General features: G+C 40.2%; 1 protein-coding gene across 3 annotated transcripts; it reads left to right on the top strand.

The window, feature by feature from the left end:
* Positions 1-92: 92 nt before the first annotated feature.
* Positions 93-13761, top strand: afap1 (actin filament associated protein 1). Of its 3 annotated transcripts, none has more exons than XM_049760660.2 (18): positions 93-272; positions 3647-3775; positions 4017-4099; positions 5570-5678; positions 5774-5985; positions 6058-6237; positions 7797-7877; positions 8068-8143; positions 8236-8391; positions 8794-9005; positions 9102-9247; positions 9313-9427; positions 9873-10037; positions 10753-10882; positions 11230-11394; positions 11686-11876; positions 11999-12166; positions 12294-13761. In XM_049760660.2, the coding sequence occupies exons 2-18, from the start codon at positions 3649-3651 to the stop codon at positions 12318-12320; spliced, it is 2343 nt and encodes a 780-aa protein (XP_049616617.1). In that variant the 5' UTR covers positions 93-272; positions 3647-3648; the 3' UTR covers positions 12321-13761. The 3 variants fall into 3 exon arrangements, with proteins under 3 accessions (XP_049616617.1, XP_049616608.1, XP_049616618.1); XM_049760651.1 differs by lacking the exon at positions 93-272 and adding an exon at positions 1267-1474; XM_049760661.1 differs by lacking the exons at positions 93-272; positions 9873-10037 and adding an exon at positions 1269-1474.
* The last annotated feature ends 559 nt before the right edge of the window (positions 13762-14320 follow it).

Here is a 14320-nt window from a genome sequence, read left to right as displayed (position 1 = left end):
TCATTTTAAATTTATGGCAATTTAACAGTTGGGAAATTTAAAAAAATACATACTTTATATTAATATGGAAATATAAACATTTTATATATGCCGAATTCATTTCCATTTCCCTTCATTATTACTTTCGTGTTTTATTTTATATCCTTACGGATCGTCAACAAACGAGCCTTGCCTCTTTAGCGCTGATTGGCTGTAGGATGCGAAGTCACTTCCGGTCCAGCCTCTGATTGTCACCGGTACGCGAACAATAAGCAACCTGAGAAAGGAGCGAGGTGAGCTTTGTTTTCATCGATTTCACTCTCTTTTATGCTACTTATTTATGTTTTGGAGTGTTTTGTCATATATTTGCCTGTGAATTGTTACTTGGGCAGTTACTTGGCTGAAGAGGAGAGGGGGGCTGGCTGACTTGGCTGGCTGGCTGGGGGGGGGCGTAGTATTGCATTGTCTTGTCATTGAGACGAATGAAAGCTCATTTTATTGATCGTCAACAGACACGCTGTCTTGGCAAAAAAGAAAAAAAAAAAGGATTTCTCATCCATGTTACTCGTTAATAACATGAAATTTTCCCAGGCAAAATGGCTAAACAATGAGTTTATTCTTTATAATAAAATTATACCAGTTTTGTTCTAATATTGTTTGTTCTTGTAAAATTGTTTTTCTCTCATTAGTATGTCATTACAAAAAAAAAATCTTCTACATTTATGATGTTTTGATTTTTTATTTCTAAAAATATTTTTCTTCATAATCTATTTTTTTCTTATAACCTTATGACGTTCCTGGTCAAATTATTACCATATTTCCTCTTTATTTATTTCTGGTAATACTATTTTTTTGGGAAACGTTTTGACTTAGTCTTGCAGATTTCTGACAGTTCTCGGAATATGCAGTAACGGCCAAATTTTGATAAATGACTAAGATTCTGACTTTTTTTAGCATAATTACGACTTTTTTTTCTCGTAACATTGCATAGTTCTCCGTAAGAGAATTGTTTCTTTATTTTGATGACTGTATTGCATTAAAAAATATTCTCCTACCTTTAGGACTTTATCTTTTGCAAGATTGTAACTTTTATCTTGTCAAATAAGCATTTTCTTATCAAGATTAGGACTTTGAGTTTCGGCTTTTGAAGGGAGATAACATTAAAAATTTGCTGTTCTTGCTGTTTTTGTTTAAATCGTTACATCACTATATAGGGGTACTTTACATTCCTTACGGCATGGTACACGTGGTATGTTTAGTAAAATAAAACTGGTAACTCTGACGGTCCGTGAAGGCGTCGCGTCGAGGGCGGTGAGGAAGGAAAACGGTGGGGGAAAGTGAGGAAAAGGGAGAAAGAAGGAGGAGGAAAAATCGGGGGCGAAAACGCCTGGAACCACGGCGAAAAGTAACAGCGTGGCCGTCTAACCGTGTATGGACCGTCGTTTGGCGGATTACATGATGAGGAGCGAGCCTGTGCTTTTTACATCCAGCGGGGGTGAGTTTCTGATTGACTTCGTGAGTGGCTTCAACTTGGATGCTTTTTTTTTTTTCGGACTTGATGGCGACATTTTCCCCTCTTTATGTACACAGCGACTTGAATTTACATTTACACTCAAATGTCTTGCTTTGTTGTTTCAAGTTATTCATCGAATAAGTAGTGTTTTGTAATTAAGAACAGTTTTGATGTTTGAAAGGTTATGATTTATATAGGTCAGAGGACCCCCACCCCATAATGCACCCTCCCACCTCCATTCACTTACCTTTTTTTTTTTTTTAAACATCTACTTTCACACCCCCAGGCTACTTCCAGTATAATTGGGGTGAAGGGGGGCAGGAGAATGCCTGTATGTGTCAATATCCACGCTGCTAACAGTTTGCGGTTCTCTTTCATCCATAAAAAAAAAAAAAAACAAGTCTAGCTTTTTTTCCACTGTGAAACTGCCTCACAAAGTGCTGGGAACATTTTATAAACAATTAAAACTTCTCAAGTCATACTAGGAGTAAATTGCTTTTCTCATTATTACATTTTTGCAGCCAGTTCACCAGTAGTAAGGAGAAAACTTGATTCCAGAGTCAAATTGTCATACAAAGAAAAATCACCCAGAAGGAAAAAAAAAAAAATTCTACGGTCATTCTTTACACTGTATAAATGTGATTTTACTCATGAACTCAACTTTTGGGAGCCATTTCAACACAAACTCAGTTGATCTGTTCCAGAGTCTCTTCCACTCGTGTTACATACAAAAACCTAAAAATAAATGTGAGAACGAAAACTAAAAAATTCTTCATTCATTGCAATTGTATTCCCGTAGTATAATGACTTCTTCATATTTACATCTTTTTCACTATTGTCATCAGTGCAAGTTAAAAACTGTTTTCAGAGGTCGAGGGAACCCCATTTATCGTGGTGATCCATTCCAGATACATCCAGGATTGAATTCTGTTCAACATTTCTATTTGTTTTAATATAGTTTAATTCCACCTCACCACTTTTTAAACACATTTAATATCTGCTAGCTTCATGCTAACATAAAATGAGAAGCATTCTCAATAGGCTAGCACAAATAACAATGATTCTATCATTTTAAACAGCTACAGTTATCTTTAATAGACATTAGTATTATTAAAGATAATTAGAAGAGCTGCAAAGATACCTGAAAAATCCACTCAAATACAATAAGAATTGGTTATATGAATGTTCCTTGCTGTGTAACACTCATCTCATTCATCCCCGGCTGTTCGCAGTTTGCAAGCTTGTGGTTAGCATCTGAGTACCCTCTAATTATCGTTGGGAAAGAAATACCAGAGGGTGCATCTTCACTCTCTCCAAAGTGACTTAGCCCTGATCCCTCCAGCTCCACGCGGAGGTTTCACAGATGTATACTTTCGGGTCGGAAAACATCTGCTTGTACGTTAAACCACCTGTTTGATAGCAATCAAGTCGGCCCTGTGATGTTCGGACCGGGCTTTCAACGGAATGACGTGAACGCCGCAATGTTGTAATTACAGATCTGAGACTGCTCGTCTTTCGCCAGAAACTAATGCCGCATCGACCATCCTGTGATTTGTCCGTAACGTTCCACCGTTGGGCGGAGTGTCGAGTAATGCTCGGGGGAGAAAAAATACTTTCATGACGATGAGAAAAAAAGTTGTAATGTCACAAGAGTGGCATTGTAATACTTGAAGTAGAAAGAACATATGAAAAAAACATTAGACAAGAGAAACCATAGCTTTCAAAGATCTCTTACAGAGCTGAAATGTTTTCTGTACATGGTGACAAATGAACGAAAAAGAACAAAACAATACAATTATGGGGGCGGGGAAGACATTGTAGTTACAAAATTGCTGACAACCACAAATTATTATTATTTTTTTTTAGGGATGTTCAAAACCATATTTTTTTCCAGACTGATGCCAGTACGAGTATTCATTTTTTGAGTACTCACCATACCAAATACCTCTTGAACCTTCGATTATTATTTTTTTATTTTGGCCCAATACGGCTTATGGTATCGGTCTATGTACTATTAGGTCTGCACTAAAAAGAAAATGAGAATAATTACTCGGATAAAAGTTGCTAGGTTATAGAACTATGAGAGAAAAAAAGTATATCAGTGGAGTAAATTAAAAAATGATCTTTGACGAAATGATGTGGCTGGTTGTGCAGCAATGGAGGAGTTGGTGTACGAGCTCCGGCTGTTCCTAGACCTACTGGACCGGGAATATCTAAGTGCTGGAATCCGTGAGAAGAAAACGCACCTCTCCAACATCCTCAACAGAGTCCTGTCGGAGAAAGGTACAACTAAACTTTACAGAAAATGCTACAAACAACATAATGCCAATTATGAGATGAATTTGTGACTGTTTTTGTGTAAGTGCTGCTGTTTTGATTAGCAACTGAGTTCAAGGATACTACCTGTTTTTTCTTGTTTTTTAAACAAGCCGTGCTGCCTATTTGTTCAAGTGGATGTTGGGAACTGTTATTATGTATTATGTAAAATGGATTTATGGGACATTTTTTTGTCACTTTTCCACAGAACCATTATGTAAAGCAGAGCTCCACAGTGGACTTCCCGCGCCGCCTCAGATGCCGCTGCCTGAAATTCCTCACCCCTGGCTGGTAAAACTGGACCCCAATTTTTTGTTTTTGTGTTGCTAGTTAATCATTGTAATTACAAAGAAGGTTGACTAAAGTAATAAAACATGGCAAGAAAAAAAGAGCTTTTACCACAGAAAAAAAGGTTGGAAAAAGTACCTGATAGTCTGATGAAACAGTAATTTAAAATGATTATTCCAAGAATAAACACATGCTACAAGATAAATGTTTTAAATACTAAAAGGAACTAACTAAAAAAAAAAAATAGAAACCAGATGTAAAGTTAACAGATAGATGGGATTTTACAAGAGTGAGGAAAATAAACCAGAGCTCAAGTTAGGAATGAAGTTGTCGCTTTACCAGACTAAGATTTTGTGCGTGGATAACATGTCGTTATCTGCGAGCGAAAGACGTGAACTGCGCGAGAGCGGGTCAGCACGGGGGAGGAAGAGACAGCCTTGACCACAGTCTGTCTGTGACCCGCGCCAGCCCGGCCAAACCGGCGCGCTCGGCCAGACTTCCAGCCTGCGGCTTTTGGGAGCTCCCGACAACGCGCTTTCCATCCTGAAGTCTGCGCTGGCCATTTGGGGGAATCGCAGCCACTCCGGAGACAATCAGCTCTCGCGTTTACCGACCGATTTCGATGCTTTACTGTTTCATAACAACTCGCGGGATCATTTAAGGGCCTACTAAGGTTCACAAGTGAGAGCTTGGTCGCCACTCAATCATCATTTTTTTGTCCAGGAAAATATTTGGCAGTCCTTCACACCTACTTCCAGTTTACGTCACGCGCTACATTTTGTGCAGCGCTCCTTTCAATGGTGCACAAATGATTTCCATATGTGTTGATGTTGGAGAGCAATGACCCCCCCCTCCTTCTCTCTCGCTAACCCCCTCGGGGTGGGACCCTCCCTCTACTTGGCAAGTCAACACACAGGGCGTTGCGTCACGCCAGCGCTAAAATTCCAAAGCATACATCATTTTTGTTGGCTTTTGTTTTGCTGGGCGTATGTAGGTCACCGACATGTCCCGTTGACACCGTTCAATGTCCCTGCTCCTGCACAAGATGCATTATTTGTAAACGTATTTCGCTATTTAGTGGTCAAACAGAGGCCATCCTGTCAAATGAAAAGAAGACATGAACGCTATCACGCAAACCGTGCCGGCGTTTTCTGATAATTTTTCAACTTTGACTCTGTTTTACAACTCTTGAATCAATTCCATTCATCGTTGCGAGGCGTAATTATACATCTCTCAAACCCAAAGTTGTCCTTGGCTTTTTTCTTGTTTTCATCTGTCGTGCAGCACCGTGTAATTATTGTCTTCTCCCCCTCGCAAGCATTCTTTCGACAGATCCAATAGTGCGTCTCATCCCTCTTCAGCACAGATTTCACATCGGTTTCTCAACAGATGCCATTCCAATGTTCTTTGTCCAATTTATGCCTATTTAGGAATGTTGTTTGTAATTTTTCCAATCTTCTGTCCTCCTCACAGGCTCCAACTAACGGGCCTCCTCCTCTACCCAGCTCCTCGCTACCAGAGGGTTACTACGAGGAAGCCGTGCCGTTAAGCCCCGGCAAAGCACCGGAATATATCACGTCGAGTGAGTGATATGCACTTTGTCAACAGATGCGTCGAGCCATTGTTTTTTTTTTTTTTTTTTTTTATAAATTCCTCCCTGATGACTCCCGCTCGCAGACTACGATTCGGACGCTATGAGCAGCTCCTACGAGTCATACGATGAGGAAGAAGAGGACGACAAGGGTCGGAAGACACGCCACCAGTGGCCCTCCGAAGAGGCCTCCATGGACTTGGTCAAAGATGCCCGGATCTGCGCTTTCCTGCTACGCAAGAAACGCTTCGGCCAGTGGTCCAAGCTTCTCTGCGTTATTAAAGATAACAAACTTCTGGTGAGAACTGCTTCTTCTTCATTTCCAGAAAGTGCAACATCAATGCTGTGTTGTGTTTGTTTTGCTCCGTAGTGTTACAAGTCGTCCAAAGACCACACGCCCCAAATGGAGCTGACCTTGTCAAGTTGCAGCATCACCCACATCCCCAAAGACGGTAAAAAGAAACGGCATGAACTGAAGATTGTCCATCAGGGGGCGGATGCCTTGGTGCTCGCCGTGCAGAGCAAGGAGCAAGCTGAGGAGTGGCTCAAGGTAACCCACGTGCAATGAGAGGGAGGGAACACTTATATTGGGAAAAGATTGCACAGATTTTAATTGCCGATTGCTTCATGTGACACTGATTTAAAAAGGGTTTTGAGGTATTTTCATATGTTGTTTTTAAGTTGACCTCTAAAAGCTTGTGCAAAAGGGATTTTATCATTCATTGTATTACACATTAACCCTTAAATATTCCATATAATATTATTGTTATTGGATCATTATTATAAAACTGATGTAATAGAGAAAAAACAGGGGGATATCCAATTCAGCAAAAATAGTTAATCCAGAAGATTACTTGCATCTCTGTTTAAAAAAAAAAAAAGTAAAATTTGCTGACCAATGGACGAAAGTCTAACAAGTTCATTTAAAACTTTAAATCGTCCCAACACTAAGGTAGGAAGGAGTCATTGTATATTTGATTTTTTTGGGGCGCACAAGTACATGCCTCCTGTAGACTTAAGTCTGAAAAATGATACACCATAGTAATTGATTGCAAAATAGTTTGTGGAGCCCAAATTTGATCAGCTTCATCAATCTCCAACTTCAGAGATTCCAGTGTGCATGTGTCTTCTGCACTCGCTCGCCTGGAGCCACAGCCTGTCATTTCCCCCCTCCAAACATAATTGCTCTCCCTAAGCCAAGAGCAGCGAGCTAAGTGCGCCGTGGTTCGGAACGCAAGAAGATGAGGGTGGACGTGCATCACCCAGCCTCCCTGGCAGATCCAGGTCCACAGTGCAAGAGGGTCACTGTAATGAACGCTGGCGCCCCATGCGGCCCTGCAAATCTCATTAACCCTCACTTGGCATGGTCGCACTGAGATTCCTAAGCCATTGTGAAACTCTGGACCATTTAATGTGTGTAACAGCGGTTTCACTTGGCAACGTGAAATTTGGTAGGCATGCCTAACACAAGTACGCCCACCCAAAAAAAAAGTCTCAAGAAGCCACGCCTGAAAAGATGCGGGTTCAGAATTAACCAATCACATTCAAACGCCTGCTACCATTTTTTTTTTGCAGCTGCTCATCCATGACTAATTTAGATTGTTTTCATAAAATGTATTTAGCTTTATTGACTTCTCTTTTAGGTGTAGGTTGAAAAAAAAAAAGGGGACGTATTTTGAATTGGTAAGGAGTCAAACATACAGATCTGTTTTCTAATATAGAGAGTAAAAGTAAAAAGTCATTTGAAAACTAGATTCTCAAGTAAAATGCAGATAACAACAAACTACAAGATTGACTCGTGGTCGTGTAAAATATCTTCTGCATTCTCCATTTTCCTTCCAAAGCTGCACATTTGCAAGCAGACCTTTGTGGACCCTGCCCTGTTTACTTATGTAATGCTAATGAATGAGCATCTTCATTCTCTGGAAATATTTCAGGATTCCTAATCCAGCCATGTTTTATGGTCCTAACTTTCCGCTAGCCAAGCGAGGCTCGGCACCATATAAACCCGTCCGCAATCCTCAGAATGCGTGTAGATTTTCCACTTCTTTTAATGGCAATGACAGTCCCTTGCTGCTAATGCTGTGTTACTGTATTACATGTTTCTAGGTCATGAGAGAAATGTGCGGCAACGGGACTTTTGAATTGGATCGCTCCGGATCCCCGGTCCACAAACCTGAACTGGAAAAGGTAAAACTGTTGAAAAAAAAAATGAATCGTATGATCAGCAAATGTTTAGTATCACAGTGAAATTAAAAGTTAAATGCTGAATCTTACTTAGGCAGTGATTCTTTTGTGTTCTGTCTTTGCATATATTCCACACTCTTTAGGTTTTTAGTTTGTAATGAAACATGTTTTTGGTCCACTATTTTTTTTTTAGAAGTCCTCATGTGACAGGCCAAGCTCAGACGGCGAAGCACCGCACGAGAACGGACATGTCGACAACAAGGACCACGGTACGCATCAATATGGAGATTTTTATTTTTTATTTTTATGTGAGGGTTTCGTGTGGTTCCATCCATGGGATCTTTTTGTGGTGGCATTCCAGGAAAAGGAAAGAAAAATTCCAAGTCAGAGCAGGGCAAGACCGGGACTGTTGGGAAAGGCGCTGGGAAGAAGATCACCAAGATCATTGGGCTGGGCAAGAAGAAGCCGTCGATGGATGAGCAGACGTCATCAGCAGAGGAAGATGTTCCCACGTGTGGTAAGCTCAGTGGTGGAAAGTTTTTTTATTATAATATTGTGCCCATATAGAATAACACAAAAGATTAATGTGAAGAATTAAACAGTTTGTGCATCATAATAAATTATTTGTGGGTCTTTGTGGTGTGTGTGACTTGGCCACTAGTAGGCAGTATTTTATATTTGTCACACACTATTTACCTCGTCCCACATTTGTTGATCAATTCTTTTCCAACATCAAATCTTGTATTCCACATTTCAACAAATTTAATCAATTCCACAGCGTTTCAGTTTATTCAGCCTTCAAATTCCGAAAACGTTTTTCCGTAACAGAGAAAATGTTTTTCTCATCTAGCGCAAAATAGTTCGTTATAATAAATTCCACATGTGGTTTAACTTCTGGGTTTTTTTTTTTCACCAAAAGGCTACCTGAACGTGTTGTCCAATAACCGCTGGCGAGAGCGCTGGTGCCGTCTCAAAGACAACCAGCTGCTGCTGCACAAGGACCAGGATGACCTGAAGAGCCACATCGCTTCGCTGCCCCTCCGAGGTTGCGAAGTCAGCCCCGGCCTGGACCACAAGCATCCATTTGCCTTCCGCTTGTTACGCAATGGTCAAGAGGTCGCAGTACTGGAGGTGCTTGAAACATCCCAGGCTTTATTTCAATAACATATGCGCACTAATGTTAATAATATGAAAGTAACTTGTTTCATTTTTCTCCTTTCTGTTCAGGCATCTTCCTCTGAAGCCATGGGTCGCTGGCTGGGGGTCTTACTGGCCGAGACGGGGTCCACCGCAGACCCGGCCACCTTGCATTACGACTACATTGACGTGGAGACCACCGCCAACGTAATCCAGCTGGCCAAACAGTCCCTCTGGTGAGAGATGTGCAACGGATGTCACTATCAGAATTCTTTTAATGACTAATGAATGATTCTTCCAGTTTCACCAGCAAGCGTGCAATCTCGCCAAATCCGTACTTGGACAATCACGTCGGCAGCTACGCCTGCCCCAGCGGGACGGCTCTGCACTACCATGACGTACCCATCAATGGAATGGTAAAGCTCCCATTTGACCTTTTCCCATCAGAAATAATTCATTCCATTGGAGGGTGATGGGAGACAAGTTGTCATTTTAACTCACTAAAAGAAACATCTCAGAAAACCCTGAATAGACCATATGGTCTTCACTTAGCAACATGAAATTTGGTAGGCATAGCAGTCAGGAGGTGACCCACAAAAACTCCGGAAGTTGGCCGTTTTGATTAAAAGCAGTCATTTTGATGTCATTTTGAATATTCACTCAAATTAAAAAAATTCAGTCCCTTATCTGGTTTCTCAGCCATTTGAAATTTTGATCAGTCAGAAGGTGACCCACAAAACCACAAAAACGTCTGAAGCTCATAATCTACTAACAACTCTCCTTCTCTAACGCCCTTCTGTCTACTTGCATCCTCTCTTTTCCTTCTCTTCTTCTTCTTTTCCTCTTGGCGTCAATGTGCAGCACTCCACTCCAGGCACAGGTGGGAAGGAAGCGCACGATGAGAACTCCTACGAAAACGTGCCCTCAGTCAAGCCGACCGTCTCGACAAATCACTATAAGACACCCGACTCTAAAGTCTCTTCTAAGTTCCTCACTGCCGATAGTAAAACCAAAGCTGCTGCTCAGGTGACTAACATTGCATGATGCTTTTTTTTTGCTCTTAACATTCCAATACAAATCTGCTGCTACCTGATTAACAAACTTTCCCTTTCACATGAGCTTCTATCATTAGAAAGACTGCAAAGTTATCAGTCTGTTGCCTTTTACATGGAATTGCCAGTGAATCAAGCCATATCCATAAATGTTTCAATTGACATCACTGGCCATTAAAGCAGTTTTTTTTTTTTCCAGGAAATAACGCAAATTTTCGTGCACTTTTGTATCGGAAGTATTTTATGCATCACCACCTAGTTTGCGGCTCCAGTACTAGTGCAGAAAGCTAGAAAAGTGCCTTGCCCCGACTCACTAATAATGAATAATTAATTAATAATAATTAAGCACTAATAATTGTGTACTATTGTAGAGCTGTAACAATTGATTATTATGATCATCAAATTAATCTGTTGATTATCTATTCAATTAATTGATTAATCCGATTTTTTTTAATTACTGCAGAAAATGCACAAATCTAAATTCATCGAGAGATTTTTTTTTTTTTTTTTTTCAAAATTCCAAGTACATGATTTACTGGTGAGAGGCTGACTTGAGGATTTGGACAATTTGCACTCAAGCGAGGGCTTCAAACAATGAATTGCTAATGGGAAAAAAATTGGTTTTGATTCATTTGATAATCAATTAGTTGGCCATTAATTGCCCCTCTACCGTGTTCTGGTCCAACTAGTTTAAGGGAAAGAAGGGAACTACAAGCAATGGGTTGGCATCCAAACAGAAGGCAGATCCAAGAAGTCAGCAAAAGAAGAACGGAGTGACTGGAATGAACGGGACACAGTCACTGAAACGCAACAACTCCAGTAAGTATTCATGTAAAATAATAACAATAAATGAGTATTTGTCTTTGAGGAGATTGAATCCTGTTTCTGTTAGCTATTTGATTAGAAGAGAGAAGAAGCGGCAGTAAAGCAGGCCAAAATCCAGATGTCAGATACCCAATTTGACCTGAATGTGATCCAGAGTGGCCACAATTGAAATGATCCATGGCAAATAAAATATTGCATACCTTTTAAAACTTATCCAAACGGAACTGAATTTGCTATGTAAGCGTAGCGTTAAAATCTACAATGTCAAATTTAATCTGGATCTTTTCCAAATTGCATCTCTGGCACGAATTTCAATCGGACCTGCTTGGTTTGTGTCCCAGCTGGGGAGCAATGTAAATATGGGAAAAACCGCGTGGAGGCGGACGCCAAGCGGCTGCAGACCAAAGACGACGAGCTGACCAAGAAGAAACTTGACCTCAGGAACCATCTCGCCGCTTTGAAGAAGGAACGCAGGGACCTGCGCAGCGCCATTGAGGCAGCCTCGGGTGAGACGGAGGATAGAGGAAGGCGTACATGCCAAAAACAATTGTGCGACTTCGGTGTTGCCCCACTAAATTGCGGCTCACCTATCATGATCCCGCAATATCCGCAGCTTTTACAAAGTTTTTTTTAGAAAGTTGAATTTTGTGTTCAAATTTCCCGTGCTTCAAGCGACTGATGCAATTTGTTTGCGGCTTCCGTTCTGTGTTAAAGTCAAATTCGGCGGTTCTAAGATGTAATCATCTTTTGTTTTACGATGAGTTGGACAATAAAGTTCAACGGGTTTGTCCCGGCAGGCAAACGATCGCAGGCCTCGCTGTCGGAACGGCTGAAGAAGGTGGAGGATGAGTGCAGGCAGAAGGAGGAGGAGCGAGTGAACCTGGAGTTAGAGCTGATTGAGGTCAAAGACAGCCTGAAGAAAGCCCTGAGCGGAGGTGTCACACTGGGCCTCACCATTGAACCCAAAACTGCTCCAGCTTCAGTCCAGGTCGCTAGGCTACTGTAGTATGAAGTATTAGTAGTATTTATATGTTTACACCTGTATGCACGTATGTAAAAGGCCAATTCATCCAGTAACTGGGTTTTCTTTCTAACTTTCTTTCAACGTAGTCACCAGCGTCGTTACGACGGGTGCAGGAGCCTTCGCCCTTCTCCAGCTGCGACACCAGCGACACGGAGACCTGCTCGCTGCCCGTGAACAGCGCCTCGCTGCTCCGCCGCCAGCAGGGCCTCCCCAAGGCCTCGCCAGTCCGAGGACATGTCCTGAGGAAGGCCAAGGTCAGTGTTACGTAAAACAAAGGAAAATAAATTGCGGTGATTTTATAAAATACTGTATGTTATATTTTCACAATGCATATTTTATAAAGTCAAACAGTTTATGAATAAATGTTTATTTGTTTTCCAGGAGTGGGAACAGAAGAGTGGAACATAAAGCCCCCCCACACACACAACTTGCTCTTAGGTTATCTTATTTAGGATACATTGCCTATGTATTTATTTGAAACAGTCCTTACACACATTTTTTTTGTTTAACCAAAAAAAAAAAGCAAAAAGTAAAAAAATGCTGGTTTTCAGACACTTTCCTACTGTTGAGCATGCTTGTTGTACATACTGTTGCTGTGCGTATTGTGTTGCCTGACTTTCTTTTTGTGCTTTCCATCCAAAGTCTCTGTCCACATATTCAGTCCAAATCCAATATTTATTTGTAAATGTTTCAAGGAAAAATGTAGACGCTTCCCTCTATTTATGTTGATCTATTTAAAGTATATATATGTAGAAAAGGAATTTCGTTACACCCTGCAGATTTCCCACACTTGGGGTTGGACCCCCGCGGGGGAAGCATTTTGGGTCCAGCCCCAAATTTTGGGAAGCCTTCTTTAACGTGTCAATACTGTTGCTTTATTTGGAATGCTTATGGCTCTTGATTGCTCTCTTCCAAGAATTCCAAGCAGTCTGGAAAGAAAAAAGCCACAAATACTAAGACCTATCCCAGCTCCATGTACTTTGTACATTCCATTTTCATTTTATTATTGATGCAATGATACGTTTGTTTTATTTGAATTTTGTGTCACTATAGTCATTTTAAAAGAAACAAAAACTTGATTTTACATTCATACAAGGAAAAAATGTTCAGAAAGAAAAAGATCACATTAATAGATCAAGCTGTAATTGGAGGATTTTTTTTTTTTACAAAAAATGCTGCATTATGATGAAATTGCGAGATAAGAGTTGTAATTTTAGAAACAAGTGTAAATTTTACAATTGCGCTCTCACTTGCTGTCGAGCGACATCACTCCAAGTTTGCAAATGTTGCCATTCAGAAATTCAGAACACACCAAAAACAGTGCCAGTGTGCGCTCGCAATAACAATAAAGCATCTGATTTATTATGTAGAGTTTTTCTGGACACTCAAAGACGCTTTATTCAACAATAATCAAGGTTGTTTTTTTAAAAAAAAAAAAACTATTTACACTTACTACAAATAAAAGTTTGGAGTTAAAGTCGTTATTTGAGAATAATTTTACCTGTGATAATGCAATATTACAAGGAAAAATCATCTCATATTTTCAACGTGGCCCCAATGGTCGTCCTTGGTTGTTTTATAAAATTATCCATAATACTAGTAAATATGAGACGTTTTATGATGTTAGCATGATGCGGCTTTACTCTGCCAATAAATGTGAACCTGCCATATGTAGCATAGCTTAGCTTAGCAGATTGGTTTGGGGAGAGTTTGTTTGTTTTTTGCACCTTATAAGTGTTGTACTTCATTTCATATTGGACAGTCGTCAGCTTGACGACGGTAACATGCTTTGTATATAGTTTGAGAGACTTGTGTTTACTGAATTATATCAATAAATATCTAAAGTTGCCTTGTTGCTTTTAGAAATTTATGTACAAAACCACAAGACATTTAGTTTAATATTACAAATATTGTATTACTTCCTTTTCCTTGTTCCCTTCTACATTCTTTCTTTCTTTGTATCTTTTTATCCTTTCCAACCTCATTCCCTTCCTTTCATCCTTCCTCCTGTCTATACTTCATTTCTTTCTTATTCCTTGCTTTCTTCCTTCCGACCATCGTTCCTTCTATCCTTGCTTGACCCTCCTCACTTCTTTTTATCCTTCCTTGTCACCTTTTATACATCCTTGTTTAACTCCTACCGTCTTGTCCCGGCCCTTGCCTAAAAAAAATAACACGGTTATATCAACTTTAGGCAGACCCTGTATCTATATGTATTTTATAGCGTATATACTTAATAGTTCTTATAAACATTTTCAACGCGTTGTTGTTCCTTAATTTGTAAAAAAAAAAAAAAAATCACATCCACGATATAGATTTTTTTTACCCCCCCCCCCAATCGTGAAATTGCTCTGTGCATCACATTTATACAGCAGTACGCTTTATTTAAAAAGGGCGGAAAAGCAGTA

This window comes from Syngnathus scovelli, chromosome 1 (genome assembly GCF_024217435.2).
Source record: "Syngnathus scovelli strain Florida chromosome 1, RoL_Ssco_1.2, whole genome shotgun sequence".
NCBI lineage: Eukaryota > Metazoa > Chordata > Actinopteri > Syngnathiformes > Syngnathidae > Syngnathus > Syngnathus scovelli.
Note: the sequence above shows the minus strand (reverse complement) of the source record. Positions and strands in the feature narration are given on the sequence as shown.